Source organism: Taeniopygia guttata, chromosome 3 (assembly GCF_048771995.1).
Source record: "Taeniopygia guttata chromosome 3, bTaeGut7.mat, whole genome shotgun sequence".
Taxonomy (NCBI): Eukaryota; Metazoa; Chordata; class Aves; order Passeriformes; family Estrildidae; genus Taeniopygia; species Taeniopygia guttata.
Window position 1 is genome coordinate 76,007,047 of NC_133027.1, and position 24,025 is coordinate 76,031,071.

At 35.5% G+C, this 24,025-nt stretch overlaps 1 protein-coding gene across 5 annotated transcripts in view; it reads left to right on the top strand.

Moving 5' to 3' along the window:
- The window catches only part of PDE10A (phosphodiesterase 10A), a 341,642-nt gene that overhangs the window by 297,146 nt on the left and 20,471 nt on the right, over positions 1 to 24,025 (top strand). For all 5 annotated transcript variants that reach the window (XM_072926053.1, XM_030268402.4, XM_072926052.1 and 2 more), the window contains 10 exons: positions 1,566 to 1,706; positions 4,018 to 4,173; positions 6,842 to 6,892; positions 8,747 to 8,805; positions 11,335 to 11,386; positions 14,967 to 15,109; positions 17,289 to 17,381; positions 17,959 to 18,145; positions 19,519 to 19,661; positions 21,670 to 21,753. In XM_072926053.1, the coding sequence (XP_072782154.1) occupies positions 1,566 to 1,706; positions 4,018 to 4,173; positions 6,842 to 6,892; positions 8,747 to 8,805; positions 11,335 to 11,386; positions 14,967 to 15,109; positions 17,289 to 17,381; positions 17,959 to 18,145; positions 19,519 to 19,661; positions 21,670 to 21,753 (1,109 nt within the window). The remainder of the gene's footprint in view (positions 1 to 1,565; positions 1,707 to 4,017; positions 4,174 to 6,841; positions 6,893 to 8,746; positions 8,806 to 11,334; positions 11,387 to 14,966; positions 15,110 to 17,288; positions 17,382 to 17,958; positions 18,146 to 19,518; positions 19,662 to 21,669; positions 21,754 to 24,025) is intronic.

Sequence of the window (24,025 nt, forward strand, 5' to 3'; positions counted from 1 at the left end):
GATTATAAACAAGTAATAAATGGAGCTTTTTATTCTGGTAGGTTGAGTAAGCTTGTTCTGACAGATTAAATGTATTGATTTGATGGGTTTTGATGTTTGGATGTTTCTTTTTTTTTTTTTTTTTAATTACATTCTTGTAATTTATATGGAAAATAAACATTCTGACTTTTCAAGTGTATTTTGCCTCTAGAGGCCACATTTCAAAGAGGCTATGAGCATAGATGGGTTTGAAGAATAAGGTTCAGGTTTAGGATAAGAATAAACAGAAAATTTAATGATTTCTTGTGCTTGTACTGTAAAGTACTGTACAGTAAAATGCAAGACATTAAAATAAATAGTCTGAATATTTAGCAGGGCTTGTCCATGGAACAAACAACTTTTCTTCCAACTGAAAAAATCACTTGTCAGTGCTAAATTAGTTTGGGGCAACTCTATTTTCTTATTATTTTTAAGATAGTTTAATTTTAATCCATACCACACATTAGCAAATGAATTTCTGTATGGAAAACTCAGTTTCTTGTCTTGCTGAATTTTTGCTTAAGAATAAAGTACTCACTTTTTGGTTTTGTCAGAATCTTGAGTGTTTTTCTTTTGAGCTTACAAATACCGTAATTGTTGGACTTCTGATTCTTCTTGGATAGACTTAGGCGTTTTTATGGCTATGAATTTTTTAATTGATGATTTTTTTCCCCTCAGCATAAAGCGCAAATTTCTCATTCCAAAATTCTGCTAATCCATTGCAGCTCTCTTCATCACTTCAGAAGTACCTTCATATGGTGCATTATATGGCATCTCTTTAGTTTCTGAGCATTTCAATGTGGGGTTTTTTGGAATTAATTAGTACTAATGCTTTATAACATACCATGCATATTTGTAACGAAGGGAGAATTATGAGAGGATGTACCTCGTATCATCACTTCATTTTCTACAGCTGATAGTAGATGCTGAATTTTTGTATGCAAATTTTACCTGTAATAATCGATGCTAGAAAACAGCTCCTTTCTGACTGCAGCCTTAATGAAAGGAAATTCTGAGAGTAAAATTAATCAGCAGCACAACCTGTGGCCTTTCTTAAGAGGCGTGTTAGTAATACGTTGTGCTGTGGCATTGTTATCTATCTCTGGTACTATATAACAAGAAATTTAAATATTATCTCTACTTTTTGAATATTTTATATTGAAATGAATGAATTCATTGTAGATAAAAAAAAAAATAAGATAATGTTTTACTTACAAGACAACGTTTTCTTTTGTGAGTCTTGTATCCTGTGTATTATGTGTTCAAAATAAATGCAATCCTACCCTGATTTAAAAAATAACTGACTTAAGTCATCCACTGTGTCACAGGAGTTGTCCAGGAGTTACCTGGATGACTTTAAAGTGGGATTTTCTAAGATTTCAGAAGAATTACAAGGAGTTTGTTCAACTACTTTTCATTGTCGAAAGCCGTGTTTCTCTACATTATCTACTTTATTTTATATAGTTTGTGCAGGAACTGTAAAAGTAATCATGCTTTCTAATTGCTTTTCTTTTTTTTTTTTTTTTTTTTTTTTTCCTTCTAACTAGAGTCTGTGTGTATTTACACCACCAGGAGCTAAAGAAGGACACCCACGACTCATTCCTGCAGGGCCCATTGCACATGGCACTACGGTATCTGCTTATGTAGCCAGATCCAGAAAAACGTTGTTAGTAGAAGATATTCTGGGGGTAAAAAGCTTTCTTTTTTTTTAATTAGATATTGCAGCATGTTCTCAGAATGAATGTTTTGATGCTGAAATGTTTGAGATGAACATTTAAGGATAGAATTTGCATTTGTCCTGATACCAGGAATATAAACCTGACTTTGGATTAGCTGATGAAATAATTTTAAAGGCTTGGATTTTTTTTACTTTGGGTTTGGGTTATTTTACCAGTTTTTTGGTTGTCAGATAAAGGATGTGATGGAACCACAGTCACGTGGAAAAAACAACCAATCAAAACTCCTGTCTTCTTGGTTTTGAAATATTAACCCCAAACAAGAAGACTTTCATACAGTCAAATTTGAAAATTTGATTTATTTTTTATACAGGGCTCACACTGACAAGAATGTCAGTCAGAATTCTGGTTATTAGGCAAGATTTTTATCTCTGTATACTCTAATGTAAAGCTAGAACACTGATAGAATCAGTAGATTTACATGAAAAGTGCACTAATGTAACTGATACCAAAATTCAAGCCTTTTTCTGTAACAGGGCTTGGAAATTCCTAAGGTGATATTCTAATAATTCTTGGCACTCTGTATGTCTGTCCTTTTTAATTTTTTAAAAACACTTCATCTAGTTGCATCTATGCAATTTTATGAAGCACTTTATGATTAGTTGGTTATGAGAACACCAAGGAAGTTTACATTCTCTTCTCTCTTCAGTGTTTCCCACCTTTTCAAGCTCTGTGCAGAATAACAATTTTTGGATACTGTGACCAATAAAAAAAGAAAAATTGGACATTGCTGTCTCTAGTTTTGAAATTATTTCTTAAAAATATATATGACCTTAGTTGGGCAAACCTGGGCTATTAACAAATACCAGATGCCTAATGTGAGTGCACTTAAACAGAGCCACAAAACCAAAAGGCAGAAACTGCTTTCCCTGTAGTAATAGTGAGTGCTTTCTACACACTCTGGACTATTAAGATTTTATGTGGTGGTATATTTTTCAGTTAGATGAAGGGTTTAAATTGTTACTGTTAATTTCCAATAATTAATATAATGATATCCTTACATACAAGAGTTCTGTGTTTTCATTTTACTATGTTTTTGATTCTTACTAAAATCGTCGGGTTAGTGAGGAGGAGTTTTTAACTTTTTTGTTGGTTTAGTATTTGTTATTCATTGACCAAACAGCAAGATTAATTTTGGTGAGATGGTTTGCCTTCATGTGATTTTAGGAGGTTCTCAACAGCGAAAGGGAAGCGTTTCCAGGTAGACTTGCCAGCCCTTTTCCTGTGGGAGGACAGAACTAAAAAGAGAAAGCAGAAGGCTCGTGTTTCAAAGTGCTTCCCACTCTCTTTTGTCTGTCATTTGTTCAAATTGATTGTCATCTTGGTAATTAAGGTAGAGATTACTTGCTGTTTTCTTTGAGAAGTGAGAGATTTTAATCAGCCTTGGAGGGGTGTCTGTCTTGCCTAAGCAGAACCTGCGGGGAACGACTGAAGTGCAAGGAAATGGGTCTTGCACACTTCGAACTGGGCAGTGACTGCCTTACTAACTGTAGCATCCAGGTGCTTTCTTAGGTCTGCTTGAGTTTTCCTACATGGGGAAGTGAAGCTTTAAACCATTGAACATTCTCTGTTAAGGGTTGAAAGTTATGTATTTGGGTCTTACCTAGCAGCTGGTAGGATTATTTTAACATTTGTTTCTGTGTCTTTTGCACCAGTTTATTCAGGATGTGTAAGAAAAGGAAGAAAAATGCTTACTCTCATGCGTAATTTTTTTGAATGCATTTTCCTCCTCAAGAGTTGGTTGAGGATAGTAACTGTATAACCTAAAGCCTTAGCCTCAAGTTTCAATTTTTGTTTTCTTGCAAGTGCTGTTGTCTGGTCTTTAATACTGAGATCTGAGCAGCCCACTTTGTGATTACAAATTCTTTGGGGTTTTTTGGAGGGAAGGATGATGGAGTAGAAGTGTTGCTTGTTTGGATTTTTATTTAATCTGGACTGGCATTAGTAATAAAGTGCTGGTTTTTCTGCCTGTGAGATTAGGGGGAAAAAGCATTATGTAAACAAACTTAAAGCTGTGTGTATTATCAGACATACTTACATCAGTAAGGTTATCTGCATATGTACATTAATGCTGAGACTTCAAAATTACATTATTTAGTAATGTCTTACTACCGTGTAGAAGTTATGCTGAAAGATGTGTTTTAGTGCCTTTTGTGATTTTCCTGCAGATTTGGTCAGAGAGGGGAGGAAAACATCAGTATGCCTTAGCTGTTAATGTTTTATCAGACTTTACATTTTATCAGATTATGTTTGCATTTTCTAGGATGAGCGATTTCCCAAAGGTACTGGACTGGAGTCAGGAACCCGTATCCAATCTGTTCTTTGTTTGCCAATTGTCACAGCAATTGGTGACCTGATTGGTATCCTGGAGCTTTACCGTCACTGGGGCAAAGAAGCCTTCCACCACAGTCACCAAGAGGTGAGCTCGTGTGCAACCTGTGCCCCCCTCCTCGTCATGGTCAGGACGTCACTCCCATCCCTCCCCCCACTCCAAACTTCCTTATGTCACTCTTCTAATGAGTTTATATCTTTTTCATGCTTGATTTTTGTTCCTACCAAAAAAGAAGAGAAATAGGTAGTGATTTGTATTTTCAGTCAGAGGAAGTAAAATATGCAAGTACAGGGACACATCAAGAATTTTACCTTGCGGATAAACAGATTCAAAGTTTCTTTGTTGATTAGAAACTCAATACAGAGTTGTTAGAGAAGTTAATGTATGGCAGGTAGATGAAGTGTAAGTATAAATCAAACATCAAAATCCAAAATCATTTTATATAAAAAAAGACAATGCTCAGTTATCCTGAGTCTCAATCTTAACTTTCCAGTACAGCTTTATTTTACATTATTGTAAGATTTTAAAATTTATTTTAGTTTACTCTTTGTTGTGGCTTCTCAAATAATGAGCTCTTTCGCAAAACAGAGTGTTGCAATGTTACACCAACAGTTAATGAAGTCTCAGTGCTGGGTCTCACAGGGGGGGAAAGCAATTTTACTTTAAATCAAACTTGAAGCAAAAGAGGTTTCTGATATTTGCATCCATGTTTTTACTGCCACATGCTCTCCAGCACCAAGATGTGTCTGTCTAGGCGGTATTTCCAGTACCAGGTATCCAGGTATTCCCTCCAAAATACCTTGGAACAGGACAAGGGATGCTGCCTGTTGAGTCTTTATAGTCTCCTGGCTTCTTTCCAAGTTGAAACCATGTGCTGTTTGGGTCAGGATTTTCTTTAGATTTTTGGAGCTGATAGCCTTTGTCTCTCTGTAGCCTGTCCCATCTTTGTGAGTTGTCAGGATCACTGTCCTTTGTCTCCTGACTTCGATGTCCTTAGAAACTGTATAGAAGTGCTGGTACCTGGATGACCTGCCAGTCTAGGTGACACTCATAAAGCTTTCCTCTGCTTTTTTTAACTTCTGATGCTTCCCTATCCAGATATTCTCATTCATACTCATCCTCCCCTTTCCATGCCTGTTCTGCATGCATTACTTTGTTCATGTAAGTTTGTGTAGCTGTGTTGTCCATACATATCCATTTGTCAATCTGAAGTTAGAAGCTGTTAGCCAAATATAAGTGGATTTTAAAATAGAACAGGCGATGCAAAGGTTGTTGCTGAACTAAAGGTATTCAAGGTGCATCTTTGCTCTCATGTCAGGGTGAGGATCTCTGTTATGTCCCATTAAAATGTCTCTGATGTAAAGATGAAATTCTCTCTGTGCTGTCCCCCAGAGAAGGGAACCTGAACACACAGGAAAAAATGGAGTGAGTTCTAGCCAGGTGTGTTGTCCCAACAGTGATACAAGATCCACTGTGGTACAGTTTAGTTGTACTGAACAGGAATTATTTGTGTGAAAAGGACAGAGGAGATTCAGGCAAGACATACAAAAACTAGTCCTCCCAAAGAAGGAAAACAGCAACAGTATTTGTCAAGTGTATATTTTGTTTATCAGTAAGCTAAATACGCTAGCATTCATCTGATGTTCACGTGTGTGTATTAATTGGGTAGTCAATGCCATTTCAGCTTGTTGTCACATCTTGTATTTTTTCACCAGTAGACAGAGGTCAGGGTAGGGATTTAGTGTGATGGGACCACTGTCCTTGCTCAGAGAACAAAGAACAGGCATTCATACAAAACCAGGCTTCATTAATTCTGCAGCCTACACATAATGTATTTTATTTTTAAAATTGTCCTATTAATTAATCAATCTACAATTCACATAAGTCTCAGACATGCATTGTTTTATGAAAATATGAATGTTATATGAAATAGCTGCTGTAGCTAAAGTTCATGAATGTTCTACTTGGAAAAGACTGGCTGCATTAAATGAAAGTATTTTATTAGTAAATTAAAAATATTTTAAGGTCACTTTCTAAGTGTTCTAAAGCATTCTTTTCATTTTCAGGTTTCTGAAAGCCTTTGGATGCCATTAGCAATTTTTATGAAATGTGTGCAAAGTGTTCTGTTTAAAAATATAAAATAAAAAATACCTTAGGAGGGCATGCAAAAGCTGACCTCTTGTGCTTCTATTCCCTGTGTTCCTGTAAAGCTCCTGTGCTTCAAGGACATAAGATTATGCATGGTAGCACATCATAGTTAGCTGCAGTTTACATGACATTTGTTTGAAATGTTGCCTGGAAACTGTCATACTTCAAACACTTGAGCTGAGGGATCAGGTCTGGTTCTTCTGCCACCAAAACAGTAATGAGAGAAACAGTGCCTGTTTACAGCTGGAAGTAGCTATTGCTCAACAAACACAGTCCCAGAAATCTGTTAAGGCATATTTTATTTCTATGGCAGATGCCTTTCAACAATTTAAAGCCCTCAGCTTATGAGATGTTTGTTTTGATGTTATATTTTTGAGCTGATGGGTGCTCAATTCTGCTTCTGAAAACCATTGGTAAGCTCTAAAATTGAAACACTTGCAAGTACACTGAGACTTTTGCAAAATAACTGTCCTTCCTTAAATTGTTACTGCCTGCCTGTCTAAAACAGCTCAGTCAATTTACTTGCATGTAGATGATAAAAGAGGCATGTCACTAATGTGCAGTTTTTAAGGTTTCTTCAGAGAGAGTTTCTTCTCCTTTGTTGCAGGTTGCAACAGCAAATCTTGCATGGGCTTCAGTAGCAATACATCAAGTACAAGTAAGTGTGAGTGGTTTTTCATTTTTTTTATGGTGTTACTTGTCTTCCAGAATGGGTTTATTAGGAGCATGGACTATGATCAGATTTAACTGGAGGTCATTTCTAAGGCATTGATTAAAGCCCCTTCATTGAACCTGGAAAAATATACTAACACTTTTGGTGTTCATTGAACTAGTTTTCCTCACTTCCAATCATGGATCTAATGGCAAACAGTATTTGTACTAAAGGAAATAAATTTGAACAAAGTAGATAAATAACGATTAAAGCAACTTTGCACAGTTGTTTAGTTTTCTTTTTCTTGTGAAAGGCAACTGCTAGGCTAACTGGTTGTTTCCTCCTGCTTTGGTATTTGGTTTAAAATTATAAAGTGCTGCTAGCAAAGCCTATTTTAAGCCATCCTTGCTAGCTGCTTCATGGTCCTGTAACTACTGCCACTAAGGATGCTTCATGCTGTCCCTAGCTGAGTGCCTAATGGAGCTTCAGTGTCAAGCTGCTCTAGCAAACCCCAGCAGCTTTGCTAATAGGTTTTGTTACTTAAGCTAGCAGAAGATGGTAACACTGAAACTAAACATATTCTGTCAACTCAGAGAAGATGCTAAAATAGGTTCTTCTGTCATCTCCCAGGAGGAAATTCATGACATTCTTTTTTCAAGCTGTCTTTCATACACTTGTCAGAAGACATGCAGAAACCTTCCTGCTTTTCTTTTGTAGTCTTTAATATTTTCTGCTTCTGTGCTGGCTGTCACTGACTTTGGGGTGGTCATTCCCTTCTGGGCAGAGTTAGCTGGCACAGACAGCTAGTACACTAGTAGAATTGCTAGCTATTGTACACTAGTAGAATTGCAATTGCATGCAGTTGTAGCTTCACTTATGTAAGAATTACTCTCTCCTTGATTGGGAAGTCTTTCACATCTAACAAAACATAATAGGGGAAGTTAAAAAGCTTGTCCATTTTTATTTCTCTTCCTTCTTCTAAGCAGAAGGCATGCTCTTCCCAAGTTTTTTTGCATGAGAAGAATGCAAAAGTTTTCATCTGGCATTTTGTATCTACGTTGCACAGATGAAAGATATTACTTGTTCAAAGTGATATTTTTGTAAGTGTAAAATGTACAAACAGTAGAGTGTTGTTTTACTTTTGGCCTCAGTGCTTGCTCTAGTAATATACAGATGTACAATCGTGCTTCAGATACCGAGTATGCAAGTATGTGAAGTAGAAATACAGTTGAAACCTTTGCTTTATCTAACATTTTGCTTCTAAAAAGAAGTATGCATACTATTTTCTGTATTCATATTCATGCTGATTTCTCCCGAAGTTGAGCATATATCATCTGCTGCTTAGCTTAGTTAAACTTATGTCAGACTACAGTTGTGTCTATATGCTACTTTGCAGCCTGGAAAAAAGTGGCAAAAATGTGATAAGGGAGAAGGGAAACAAAATATTTGACATTCTCAGAGGATCTGAGGATCTGGATAAGGAAATGTTCATTCCATAATCGCAGTCAGTGACAGTCTTTGAGACAGCATGAACAAGTGTAAAAACCAACAGCTTTAAGTGGGTCTTAGGAAAGATTTTTCTTGTGTTTCACAGTTTTAACTCAGCAACTAGATAGCTAAGATTGAAACCCAGCACATAAATTCAGTCTTAATTTTATACAGTGCAGTAGCAGATATATATATATTTTTATATATACATATATTTATATATACATATATTTATATATATTTATATACATCCACAAACACACACATACACACACAAGTACTGGTGTTTTTTTCATACAAATTAAAGGGGTGGGACTTCAGTTTCCCACATCAGTGTTCTGGAGCAAATGGTTCTATGATCTGTGCTTCCAGGTGTGCCGGGGCCTTGCCAAGCAGACGGAACTGAATGACTTCTTGCTTGATGTATCGAAGTAAGTGTGATTTGCAAGATAATCTCATGAGTTTTTAATCAGCATGGCTCTTCCAATCTACCTGTGTTCACTCAATAGCAGTAGTGGGGGCTACTCACTCTAGCTCACAAGCAGGTGCAAAGGTACACATCAGAGGGTGGCCAAACTTCAGCACAGGGACAAGAACAAGTGGTGTGTGTTGCAGTGGTGTTTACCTTTCATAATTTTTGTGGTAGTGGTGGTGCAGATGAAAGTGTGACATTAATTTTATACCTTACATAATTTGTTTATTCTTGTGGTCTTTTGCATGGGATGTTTTCCTCCTTTTCCTCACCTCTTCTGTCAGAGTTAGATGTGACCATCTTTTTAGAAGTGGAAAATAGGCTTGGTGTCTCCTGGCAATTTTAGATGGCTTGAGAAGACTTTACAGAAAGTTGTTTAGTGTGCTTCAGCTTCCCTATTCTCCCAAGAATTTTTTGGACATGAATGCATGTATTCATAAATATATGGACTTCAGAGGTAAATCCTTGAAGAATCAGAGCTGCCACATGATTGATCTTCCTGTACATTTTCTGAAGGATCTGTTTTAGTTTTCAAAGACTTTTATTGCATGTAATATGTTTGCTTTGAATTTCTTGTCATTATAAGGCAAGATTAATTTGAAAGCACAGAAAAAGTGTGAAAGCTTGAGTTTACACTTGCAAAATCAGTTTAGTGTCTTAGGTGGTCTGCTCTTCCTTCATCTCTTTTTGTTTGTCACTGCTATAAGAATCTTTAAATAGTAAAGATAACCAATAAATTAAAAGATAAACCAGAGCTGCACTTTTGGTAAATCAGTTTGGAGTGCTTAACAGTGTTTTATGAAACTAGTTGGTAGAAAAATTTCAAAGTGCATCACAAAGTAGTGATGATACTATGGAAAGATGAGATGTCTTGTATTTTTGCTGCAGACGTTTCTGTGGGTCTTGATGAACAATTCTCAAACTGATGAGATTAGAGGATGTCCCAGATTCCTATGCCATTGCTCAGGAATGTAGGCAGCCAGCTGTCCCAGCTGGCAGGGCAAGTAATAAACTACAGGGCAGAGTCTGCCCCATGCAAGGAGGGCAAGCTGGTTGTATCCAGATGTTTTTCCAAATTTTTTCCTCAGGATGACCTTTTTTTTAATTTCAACATAATTCACGCCATGCCTCCCAAAGGTCACTCTTACCAAGTCTTGCACCATTATATTCCTTTTCAGAGTGCTTGTGTGTTGCTAACATCCATACTTAACTAGTTTACAAAAAAAACTATATTAATCTATCCAAATTTATGGACTGGCAATTTTTTCTTGGACTGGCATAGTACTGAGATTGTTTTAAAGAATTTTGTAATTTTTTATGTTTTTAAGATAATAAGCACTGCAAACATTATGCCTTTCTATAAGAAAATAATTCTCATATAGCATTATCATTTGCTAGAGTTTTTTAGTTTCAATGAAAGAAGAAAGTTTGTTTTAAGGCACAAAACTGGGATATCATTTAATAATATCTTTATGAACTTCATGTAGGCACAGACTTGTATCAGCAAGAAAATAAGTAGTTTCCTCTTGGAAGTGGTCTGTATCTTTTCTAACATGGAAGGAGAATTTCCTTTTCAGTGAGGAAATTGTTAGTGTGCAGTGTCACCGGGACATGTTCTGTAACATTTTAGAAAGGGCAGACTATTCAGTGCTCCACCTCTTCATGTCCCTGATGATGTCAGACCAGTGCATTTTGTATCTCTAGACCCAAACAGAACTGAGCTGTGTATATTCAAGCCCACAGGGCAATGCCTTTTGTCTGCTGGGAACATTGTAATCTGAGGGTTATTAATACACGGCATGTGGAAAATGTAGACTTCTTTTACTAATAAGTTTGACCTTTATCTTTCAATGTTATGGACTGTCCTTGAGCAGTTACCACTTTGCTGTGAAACTGAGATTTTTTAAAATTCTTTTTTATTTTTTAAATAACAAGATCATTCCCTTTTTTCAACTTCAACTGGTGTTGATAGAGAAAGCCCATTAAGATTTTCTTAAATAGTTGCCTTTTAACTAGTATAAGGACTAGATAATATGACATGGATTTAGCTATTTCTTAATATTTTGATATAAATTTTTTTTGTTGTTTTCTACTTATTTTCTTTTCCTTTTTTACTTCTGCTTTTAAACTATTCAGTGTGTTAGAGGTGCCAAAGCATTTTGATGCATTCTTGATGTTGCTCAGCAGGAGTCTGTTCAGTTCACAGCAGGCAATATTTGTTAGTCTTTTCCTTTTTCTACAGAGAAAATTCTATGTATAATAAAGAATATTTTCAATTCCGTAGAATAATGGCTTAAGGGAACAGAGCTAGGACTACTTCTTAAATCCCTTGTGCTGTAGCAAGCCAGTCAGTGATTTTCAAGCTGCAGTGGTTTGTCCTCACCTTTTCTGGCTCCATTGTAAGCCATAGTGAAATAAGAGCCCCTGACACTAATTTGAGAAGTGTTTGACTAAATGCCAATGTTTACTGACTTCTCTTTCTCTGCAGAACATATTTTGATAATATAGTTGCAATAGATTCTCTACTTGAACATATAATGGTAAGTTGTCTTTTTCACCTCTAAGTTTATTAGTTGTAGGTATTAAAGCCCTTCATTCTCCTTCCCTTGAAGACATTATATCATTGAAATATATGAGCTGTTTGTAGTGAACACATAATACAAACAGTATAAACATGTCTGTACAGAAAAGGTGGTAAAGGACAGCTTGATTTGTCATTTTTGCAACAACTTCTATTCACAGCTTTCATAAGGAATGAAACAGGACTGTCTCCAAACTGAATAGGTACTATTGTGTTCTGAGAAAGTTTGCAAATTGCAACAGAAAGACTCCTGATTTTCTTTTTATTTCAGCATGTTATATTGATTCCTTCTTCCTAAATTAAATTTGCTACATGCTGCAAAATTGCTGAAGAAGTTGCTATCTGTAGCAAGGGATGGAGTTTAAAAATTACTCCTAGGATATTTTTTCCAGTTGTTGAATGGGATGTGAAAGACCTTGGGAAACTACACTCATAACTAGAGTGACAGTCAATGACAGACAGGCTTTATAGAAACCATTAAAGCCAAGTGCTTAGTTCTTCCCATTGAAATAACTAATTAATGAATTAAAGTACTGTTCAGAAGCAGTTTATGAGTTTCTAAATCAATTTTGAATTCAGAATTATTTCCTGAATAGTGTTAACAAATGTGTGTGAACTGGTTGTTTATAACATGTTTTGAGTGTTTGATATGTGAATTATGCTTTTTAGCTTTATGCACATTCATTACATTCTGCAGTTCTCTTTCCTAAGTTTAAACCTGAATCAGGTCTGTGATACCAGTGTTTAAAATCTGCACATTCAAAAAAATTACTTTCCAACAGTACTCTGATACATGCCCCAGTCTTCAAAGTGCTATTCTTAGCTAGATTGTTCAAAGACAGCAATGTTAGAATGCAAACAACAATAAAGTGTTTGCAACAACAATAAAAGTTTTATTTAGAAACGTGAATTAGTAATGGAAAATATTCTGCAGTGTTTGTGTTATTCTAGTTAGTACACAGTGAAGAATTCTGCACATAGGACACATTTCTGAACATCGACTTTTCCAATTTAAATGAACCTCCTAAAAATAGCTTAGCATTTAAAAGAACTAGTACAACATAACATATGGCATTGAGAACAAATATTGATATTCTTCCCCGTTCTTCCCTGTGAATAGAGATCTGGTGGAAAACACAATTGGCAGTAAAATATGCTTACTCTTTCATCATCTTTTCCAACACTTGGCTGGATCATGATTCTGTATTTTAACCTGTGTAATGTTTCATACTCAGCTTCCTTTTAAGCTGTAGCTGTTATTGCTTTCTTGAGCCAGTTAGTTGAATTATGTTTTTGTACATTTTTTGCCATTTTGTGGGAGCATGATTTGATCATTATGTGGCTTATTCGGTGTGTCTCTGTTAGAAAAGACCAGAACTCAGTTTCTTCTGAGAAACTGAGAAAGTTCTTCTTGCTGCTTCACCCTTTGGTGATTGCACTTATGATTTGATTTGTTCCTGCAATGCTAAAGAAAAAATATGTGTGTTTCTTTCCAGTCTTCATTTTTATTTTCATTAGAATCTCTCAGCAAAGCTAGTGATATAAGGGTTTTTTGAATGTAAATGTAAGGAAGAGGAGTAAAAGTTCAAGTTGCCTTACAAATTTTCTTGCCCATATGCTTGAGCATGAGCAGCTTATGAGAAAGGTGGTCCCTGGCTTCCCTATTGACAGTGAGGAATATACTTTTTGTACTGATACTCGCTTTCAACCACTGCTCAGAATTTGAGCAAGGGATTTAGAGAAGTAAAACTCTCATCCTGTTAACTATTTCTCAATTAGTACTGTTTAAGCAATCATTTTTGAAAAGCATGAGTCATGACCAAGGTAAGTTCTTGAGTCATATGCATTAAACCACAAAAGATTAATTGTATAAAGTCAACACTCTGCTATAGATTTTACAAAGAAATCTGATACAGTATCTGAATAGAAGCATTTACCGGATCCCTTGTCCTTTTGGTAGTTTTTGTTCGCTTTCTTTTGAGTAAATACATAAGCAGTCTGAGTCGTTAAGGTCTTTAAATTTCTTAATGCTCTAAGGAGGAAAAATTGCAGAAGTCTTACCTCTTGGATTGAATTCTCCCTGAGTTTTCTGTTCTGATGGAGTGAGTGGAGTAGAAGACAACAGAATCTTCCTCAACACAGATTCGGTCTGTATGGGAGGGCCCTCCAAGTTCTGGAATTGGGCTAGATGATATCTGAGCAGTTCCCCTCATATGGCATTGAACTAGAGTGTCTCAGCTAATGAATTTTCATCTCATATAGGGGTTTTTTGTGCTGAGATGTAACATTTGTCCATCTGCATTACCGTGAAATTAAATGCTTTGTTTTATTTATATTTTTGGAAGACAAAAGAGAAGGGATGTGGGAGATCATTCATATGTAAGTCTTATGAATCCTTAAAATGTACCAACTGCATGCATTGCACACCAAGATTTTGTGAGCCTTTTTCTGTACTGAATGACTAGATAGGTATAATATATAAAGTGGAAAGAGATCCAGCTCAGATCATACTCTACCATGCAGTTACTGTACTTTCTGAGCAAATGAGAAACACAGGAGACCTGGATAGAGGTCTGAATTGGATAGAGCGGGTTCTTGTGCCTGTATATGGGCATCTTAGCACCGTGATCCTTGTTTGATTTTTTTATCTCGCTTTTTCCTCTTTTTCTCAGAAAGTCTGTTGTATCTCTGAGAAATACTTCAGTGAAGACCTGCTGTGTTCCCAAGACAAGATTCTGTTCTGACAGTCAGTGCTTCTGGGAATTATTTTTGCTGAGATAAAACTAGTTGGTTCAAAGTAAGATAGAGACCATGCTGTTGTTGTACTGTGGTACTTCCTTGGCTCTGGCTGGTACCTTTGGGCTTTGGTTAGTTCATGCACAATCTCTAAGTCTCAGCCCTTGTGCAAGTACTTTCCCTGACATCAGGAGGGTACAGCCACTTCCTATCCCTCTGCATAGGGCAATCCATACTATACCTCTAACAACAGAACCACAGTGTCACAAAGTATTTCTGACTTGGAATGGACCCACAAGGATCATTTGGTCATTGTTTTTTACAGGCACACTTAGCTTTTTTAGAAGCAAGCACTATACTCTCTGTTATGTCTGTCTTTACTGGATATTAAATACCAATACATTTGCATTGACAATGAAGGTAAAAAGACAAAATTGTTCTTAGGTCTTGCTCTAACTTATCTATTTAAAATCAGGTGAATAATATCTGAACATAGAGGGAAGAAAGGTACTATTTTGGAAAGCCTTGAAAGTCAATTAAACAGGAAACCTTGGGGGAAACTTTCCAGTCTCTGAAGATATTCCTGCATTTCTTGAGGAAAATACTCAAATTTGCAGAGAAAATATTGAATTCAAGATTTTACTTCTGAATTTTATCCTAAAAGATTGCTTCTTCACACAGGTTTCCGTCCTGGATAACTTCTCAAAACTTTTATTGTACAGGGATGTATATTTTTATCAGGTAAATGACTGGAGATAATCCAACTCATGACCGTTAACTCTAGTTTTGTTTTTTGTCTGTAGATATATGCAAAAAACCTGGTGAATGCAGATAGGTGTGCACTCTTCCAGGTTGACCACAAAAATAAGGAGCTGTATTCAGATCTTTTTGATATCGGAGAAGAAAATGATGGGAAACCTGTCTTCAAGAAGACCAAAGAAATAAGGTAAGAATAGCTAGCAGAAGAGTGTTAGTTTCATTATAACTATGGATATGCAGGCATTTTATTACCCAGTTTCTGTGCCTATCTGCAGGTACCTTGACAATACTTGTCATACTGTGATATCATTCCCACCAGGACCCGCCTCCAGAAGGTAGTACTTCTGGGAATGACATTGCAGTGCCATCGAAACAGCGTCTCTGAAGCTATAACGTCACTCCTGGAAATGCCGTCTTCCGGAGGCGGTCCTTTTGGAAATCATGTTGGGAAAAAAACAGAGGTGTTCTGAGGTAGGTAAAGGTGCAGGTAATAGTGCACCTAATCCATAGTCTGCCAGTTTGGGACTTTTTTTTCCCAAGAGGGTTCCCAAGAGGAATTAAAATTTGTGCGATTCTAGCACATCCAAAGCAAGGAAATCACAATTTGTACTTCTTGTGGATGGATTAGGCAAATGTAGAATTGAGTATGGATTGGTCATTCACTTTCAAGATTTCAAGCTCAGTAATTTAATTCTACTTTTCTCATGTGAATTTAGATTTTCAAACTTTCAATTATTTGTGATACTAAAAAATGCTTGAAGTGGTGAAATTGAAAATGCATATTGTCTGGTAATGACTAGAAAGGATTCTCTGACTAAAAGTTATGTGTATTTCTGCTTCGTGTCACAGGTACCTCATTTTTACACTTATGCACTTTTTTAATGAAATAGGCTAAACAACAAAGTAAATATAGTGCTTTTCACGTTTCAAAAATTATGAATCCCTAATAGATCCAGACTAAGATTTTCAAAGGCATACAGGTTTCAGATTTTCAGCTTCTTAAAAGTAAAGAATTTTATGACTAAGTATCTTGTACTAAAATTTTCCTAAAATATTCAGCATTGATTTTTATCAGAACTTTTTTAATTTCCTCCTTATTCTTTTAAAGTTCTGGGCCAGTATGAGATGTGATTCATGTCTTAACTAAGACTCCTTTAGACAAAATTACTCCCACTTACCATTGTGTGAGTGAGAATGGAAGGAATAAAAATTGGTGCAATTTGCGTACTGACAAGCAAGGAGGTGGTGTAAATTAAAGAAGATGGCCTGCTTTAACATGCACTTTCATACTCCTTCGTGATAATTGTTTTTCTTGCTTATATCCTTCTGTCTTCTCTGTATGTTATTGAAATGTTGATTTTAAGTGCAAGGGTGTGAGCCATTTCACAGGTACTGTATACTGAAAGTGAAGTACAACTTAAATATCTGTAAGAAAGTGACACTGAGTGAGTCATCAGGAAGGAATCTTAAGTTGGTGTGATGTACCTATCATAAGAAGCAACAGAAAAATATAACTTAAAGTCAGGTGTGCAGGGTGAAATCCTGACAGCTTCATCACTGACTTCAATACGAGGCACCAGGGTACCACCAGGGTGCAGTTAGACTTCAAAGCATTCCACGTATGATTCTTTTTACGTGTTTTTCTCCAAAAATTATCTTCTCCTTTTATGTCATAACTGCTTTATGTCAAAATATTGAAAATTATTTACTCATAAGACAGATGTATGGATTGTTGTGATACAACTTAACAATGTATTTGTAGTGTTTAACTTCCTTGCGATGATTAAGAGATGCAGTTAATAACATGGCATTGTTTCATTGTCATGAAACAGGCTAGTCATTCCCATTCCCATGGACAATCCATGTAATGTTCAGCTATGAAATTTCCACTGGTCTTTTTCCAAATTTAGTTACCAAATCCACACACAAACACCACCCAAAGAAACAAGTTCCGTGTTGCCTTCCATGTGTCTAAAGAAGCAATGAATATGAAAATGCATGAATATATAAAAGTCGTAACAAAATCAATACCTATTAAATGTAAACACAAGTCTGAGTTCTGTACCAATGTTATGTTTGTTAGGGATTACCCGCTGGGTTATTGAAGATTTTGAATTTTTGTAACTAAAATGGTAATGTTATGGCATGTTTTGTATTAAACTATATAGCTACATAAAATGTCTTCAGAAAGTATCTGTTAGGATGTGCTTTTTGTTTTATTATGTGCTACTAGCTGTTGTAAGATTTTTCTCCTCAAAGCAAGAAAATGGCGTTGGTTGGGAACACCCATTACTGTGCCCAAGAGATACACCACTAGAAAAATGTGTTTGTTGTATTTTGGCTAATACACATTTTTATTTTCCCAGATTTTCTATAGAAAAAGGAATAGCTGGTCAAGTGGCAAGAACAGGAGAAGTCCTTAACATCCCTGATGCCTATGCAGACCCACGCTTTAACAGGTAGGATGCACTTCACTGGAGGGGAAGATAGCTCATCAAACCTTTTACATAAAATTACTACTTAAATTTCATATTCAGATTCATTCATGGAGCTGTAGTCCTCTGACAAGGAAGTAATTATAGATGTTATTAAATGCTATAGCCATCAGAGATACTTTTAAGATACAAATAAAAGTATTTTTATCAAAAATTAATATAATGAAAAAAAATGTTCTTAGATTGTTGCCAATTTTCATTATCAGTCTCCCTGCAATCTCATTAGTTTCATGGGAGAAAAATAGTTCACTAACAAATAGCATGCCTAAGAATACCCAAATGTTCTTCAATTCTGTGTTCGAGGCAATATTAATTCTTTGTCTTGCATATGAAGAATAAAGGATTAAAAAGTTCTTTCTAAGTATGAACACAGTAGATAAAAATATTTGAGGGTTTTGAGGGTGAAATTCTTGCAGGTACTAATTTGTCTACTTTACTATGATTAAGTATATTGTACATCAACATTTCTGAGAATCAAGGAATAGATACCCATTGATATTAACTCTTTTCTCTTTTTTCTTTCTCCTTTATGCATCTTCAGAGAAGTAGACCTCTATACAGGCTACACAACCAGAAATATCCTGTGCATGCCTATTGTGAGCCGAGGAAGTGTAATAGGGGTTGTGCAGATGGTTAACAAAATAAGTGGAAGTGCCTTCTCTAAAACTGATGAGAACAACTTTAAAATGTTTGCAGTCTTTTGTGCTTTAGCCTTACACTGTGCTAATGTAAGTTTTATTTACAGTTTTGTAAGTTATAATGAGAATACTTAAGTATTTTGATGTTACAGTTTATTAAAATGATTTGTAAGTCTATTTCATTGAATTAACGCTGTATCTTTTAGTGAATAATTCTATTTAAAGAGGATGATAGGGATTTCATTTGAAAGAACCATACTCAGGATATATCAATTTTGTGTAGCTAAAATGAGAAAGCTCTGGAATGTGTATGATATCTGTCTTCCTTTTTCCACTAAAAAGTATGATTCGTATTTACTTTTATAGATTTGAATTAAATTTTATAAATTTAATTGGGGAATGGAAATATTCTGGATATTCTCTCAATTCCATATTCTTAATACTCAAAGATCAATTTTTACACTTATATGCTGTGGCATATTCTTATAATTATCCATGCTTCTAGATAAGAGTGGGTAGCTATTTTTGTCCTCAAACCCTTTATTATCTCAAAATTTACTATGCCTGTAGGAAACATAAGCAATATAATGATCATTACTATATAAGTATAAAAATTATTATTAAGTATAAAAATTCAGTAAATACGCAATGCAGAAGAACTGAGTTATGTCCATGGGAGGTAAGATAAAATGCAATGCCAGTTAAGCCTGGTGACTTACATTAATTAGTTTTACCAATAGCATCCCAGTGGTACACTGGGGCAGCAAATTGTATTACTTGGTGCCTCAAGTTGTTTCACTTGGATCAAGGCAGGTAGAATGGCCTGCATATAAATTACACTTGGGACTATGCACACTCAGCTGTGTGTGAGTTCACTGCTTTTAGATGGTGAATGTTACCATTCAGGCTGTACTGCTCCAGAAGATTTTTTAACTAGTACATTGTTATGTCCTCACTTGAACCTCTCAGTAATTAACTGTACTTATTTTTCATACTGAATATTAATGTAGGTACGATAAACATCCCACATACTTTTTACTGTGCATAGGTAGAAGTAATTTTTACCAATTAATAAAATTCATACAGTGGCAAAAAATACGAATTGTGTCATGTTATAAGTTTTCTGTCAGAATTTTGCAAAGGACTTAGCTCCATTTTTGACTCCTGAACTTGGATTGTTTTTCTTGGGAGAGCTCACATGCAGTTTAAAGTCAGCTAAGCCTTAGATATTTACTCAAGTGAGTAGATGAAGAGTGATGCAATAGAAGGCCTGCTTTCCTAGAAGTACTGAATTCAATGTAATCTGTTGCTTTTCTAATATGTGAAGTTCTGCAGCCAAATGCACTGTCATTTCTGCAGATGTGTATTGTAATAATCACTGCTTGAATATAGGAAGTAATTTTTTTCCTTTATTAAAATTTCCTTAAATTTCCTTTATTAAAATTCATGCATGACTTTTTCAGATGTACCACAGAATTCGTCATTCAGAGTGTATTTACCGTGTAACAATGGAGAAGCTATCCTACCATAGTGTTTGTACAGCAGAAGAGTGGCAAAACCTCATGCACTGTACACTGCCTCCACATATTTATAAAGAAATTGAGCTGTAAGTATTTTTCTAATGTAGCAGCAGTTGTATATAGCCTGTTAATTTTTTTTTCCTTACTTGTAGTGGATTTTTTTAGGAAGCACTTTTATTATTGAACTATAGCAATATCATGGTGGTTTTATCTCTGGCTTTCTTATACTTAGCTATAATTAATGTCCCATGAACAAAATTTATCCATCAAAGATATAAAATTACACATACTCAGAATTTTTCCACAGGTATGGGTAGGTAGATACAGTAATTGCTTTAAGCGTTTGTTTTTACCTAGGATTTGAAGAGATGAGCTTTCATTCTTGTAGTCCCAAATCACCATCAGCTCAGAGCCCGAGGGAAAGCTGAGCTTGGAACATCAGTACTTAAGACCAAATGAATGATCTCATCCCCTTGGATATGGTTTTAGAATTAAACATATTTATCCCAGCTCAGTCCTGGGGTTGTCTGGGTTGTGCATGTTTTTAAGGTTTGGTTTTGGGGTGCATGCATATTATGTGTGTGTGTAGGGTGTGTTTAGTTTTTTTATGAGTTTGGAGTATGGATGTATGTGTGTGTTGTGCATCTGCTTGTGCTTATTGGAGAAGGGGAAAATTATAATTTATAGTTACAAATCCCAGGTGTTAGTGGGTAGAGTTGCTGCCTAACTTTGGAGGAGGACTTCCCATCCAGCCTTTTAGGCTTTCTCTGACATAATTCAGTTATTTTCAGCTGCTGTATGCTGAAGCTGAACCTCTATCTGCATTTTATTAGCCAGTCCCCACTCAACACTAACAATGGGAGCCATCATATTTTTAAGTCACTCTTTTTGGGCCAGGACAATAAATTCTACTCTGTAACCAGGTGCCTAAAATCAACTATTGAGTCACAAAATCTAAATTTTCCTTTTAAACCTCATCCCCAGAGCTCGCTCACTTCTGTTCAGCACTGAGCATTGTAGTTGGGAGGGAGCTGAAAGCCTGTGTTTAACAGGTACTACTTATAGTTAAAGTTCATTACATGCTGAAATGATTTGCTTGAATGCCAGAGCGTTAACAGCTGGCAGGATTACACCCTAATAGAAGCTTATTCTTTGCAATACAATTTCTTGTGCTTTGTTAGGTGATATTATATAATCCACCTCCTCAGTAAAAATGAATTTTACTTGCAAAGATGACAGGTTTCATTCTAAATTATATTAGCATCCTTTAGTTCAAGCAGAATACATTTCACCATTTTCCAAGCGATTCAGCTACCTTCATTCCTCTTACAAGCTGCTGTGCTGTTCAGTGTGCCAAGTAGTTAAGGTTCCATGGAGAAAAACTATAGGACTTGCAGCACAGGAAGTGCAGGGAAAGCGTTAGTTAATAATTGAAGGAAAACCAGTTCTTTTGTCCTGGGCCCTTAAAATTAGGCCTCGGTAGTCTTATCAGTGGAGGGGACAAGTCTTCAGGTAATGAAACATTAAATATATGGTATTAAATGTTAAATTTTTGAATTTTTGGCGTGATTTCTATTAGCCAGTAAAAACTGATTTTTTCCTCTATCAAAATTAGAGCACGTCTCATGCAATTTATGACAGAAATTATTGGAAAAAAGGCCAGTAAATATATTATTAGAGACACCATCTTCAGTATTCCTGAGACAAGTCTTGAATATTTTAGGAATGCCTGAAAATCTTTTATTGTTCCCGAGAGTTCTCTTTTGTCTGTTACTTAATCTGTGGATCCTTAGATAAACATATGTGTTTCCCTTATGTAAACAAAGCCAAAAGCTAGCTGTTGGACTTGATCATAAGAGTCTTTTCTCACATAAATTACTAAATTATTGTATGAAACTATGAGCATAGTTCCATTAACCTTAGCAGAAATACATAACTTGACATTACTGACAAATATAACCTGTAAATTCAGCTTTCTGTGTGTATTCAGAAAGAAGTTAATCTTGCTGGATATACATTTCCTAGTCATTTTCACTTGTTTTTAGTAACAATGAAAAGGTATTTGTCTTTTCTAAACTGAAACTTTCTTCTTAGATACCATTTTGATATCAGTCCATATGAAGATGTTTGGCCTGCTATTTTTGTCTATATGGTTCACCAGTCCTGTGGGACAGCCTGGTATGAAGTATATTATTTCTTTATTTAATTATTAAGTCTGTGTTTATTTGCTTATAATTTTTGAGATAATTACTTGCTAATTCAAGGTCTATTTTCTCTGATGTTTATTTACTATGTGTGGTTTGTACAGGACTGTAATAAACAGTCTGGATTTTTGTCCCACCTTTTTGGTCCTTAGTTAATAAAATCTGGGAACAGTGAGGTTAAAGAACTCATGATATCATCCTAACAGTTGTCCTTCTAATACACAGAAAAATTGTTTGATTCTGAGATGATTTTGTCTTTCAGACAGAAGATGGTAAAGGCAACAAAAAAGTACTCTTCCCAAAAAGGAGAGAAGGTTCATGAAAACTGATTTTTTCAGATATACGGTTGCCAAAATTAATAATGTATATGGTCAAAGTAAACCAATATCAGATCTTATCTTGCTAAATGAATCAGTTATTTGCATAGCTGTGCATTAATTATGGAAGTGAATTCTTTTCAAATTAAATGCTTCATTTGCTCTCATTTGTCTCAGTGTTCCTTATCATTACTAAGATCAGTAGTTGGGTAAGTATGGCACATTGCTAAAACAAAGGAGCTGCTCCAAATTACAGAAATCTTACAGATGGTCAATTGAGAGGGAAGTACGTCCCTACAAGGGTGGCAACATTCAGGAATGTTTGCTGGCATTTAATTTTATTTTACTAACTGAATGGATGCCCCCAAAGTGTGCAGTCAAACCAGAGGGTCTTTCTCAGTGTTGCAAAGTGGGTGACTCTTCTGAACACAGTTCTCTACTGCTCAGTGTAGTTAGCTTGTCTCCATTCCAGACTGAATGGCTGTGGATGCAAGGTTGGGGTTTGTATTTTCAGTCAGGTTCTGTTCTCTTCTCTCTCTGACTCCCAGTTTCTTCCTTTCAACATGTAGCTTTGATGAGAAAGAATTTATATCTGCTTGATGTTTTTCAAATAAGCCTCAGCTTTCACATATAAATTTAGGGAAACAAAAGTGAGGTAAATGTTTCAAGAGGAGACTCTTAGAACAGGACATGTATTTAATGTCTGAAAGAACAAAACTTCTCAAACTTTTGAAACAGACCCAAAAATTTTAGGACTAAAATTTTATTTTAATATATTAGAAATAAGGTTGTACCTTAAAGTATTTACAAATGTAATGTATAATTGTCCTGTCCAGAGAGGATTTCAGAGAAAAATATATCATACTACATTTTCTCTTCAGAAGAAGTAAGGTTTTACTGCTTTAGTCAAGTATACAAAATACAACAGTGGACGAAGTAGAAGTATTCTATGTTGAGGCATCACAGATAATGATTTTTCTTTTGGCTATTATACTATCCTATAATAACCATTGAGTTGAGATTGGATGTAGATGAAAGTGACTATTGTGCTGTTCTGAGTTATGATGTACTACTTCAAACAATAGTTCTTTCACTGTCTGACTTTCTTGAATTAAAAAAGAAAGCCTAAAGTTTTTTTAAAGACAATATGCCTCTGTTTTTCTAATGTCAGATTAAGGCTGAGAATAATAATATGTTACTCAGCACACAACTGTAGAAATACACATTTCTGCCTGTTTCCGTGTAGTAGATGTGTCTACATTTTTACACATAGGTTAGACACATGCAGGTTTTTTTCTCACCATACCACTTTCCTGATTATCCAAGAAATTATTAAAACACGGAACTTAAAAAGAAAGTCAAATCACAGCAAGAGGGGAAAAATATTGAATAAAGGAAAACTGCCTTTTTATGAGGGAAAAAGTAATTGATTTAGGACTTAACAAAATATTATTTAGTGAGAAGTGAAGAAACTGTGAAATGTGAAATTCTGTGAGTCTAAATTGGAAGAAAAAATTTACAAGTATTGGAAAAATAAAATCTGCTTCTCACAATGTCAGCACCTCTATTTAATCAGGTTTATTTCTTCTGGGTATTTTGCTTAAAAATCCCTGAGTTTTCTGTTTTGATCACAAATCATGTTTTTAAATTGTCCATTAGATGCGTAGTTGTACTATATTTCAAGTTGAATAAGCAATTGAAAGAAATCACTTCAAGTTTCTGGGAGCAGGGAAGGTCATGGAATTCTATTGACTGAGCTGAGTAGTATGACTTATGTTCCTGAATTTAACAGATTAAACTAAGAGCATTGTCAGGCATCCATGCTCCTCTGTCCTTGCCAAACTTGAGTGACTCTTCATGTCATTCAATGAGTCACCCACAGCAAGAGTCAATCCTAGCAAGAAGGGTAAATCAAAGACCATCATTTCT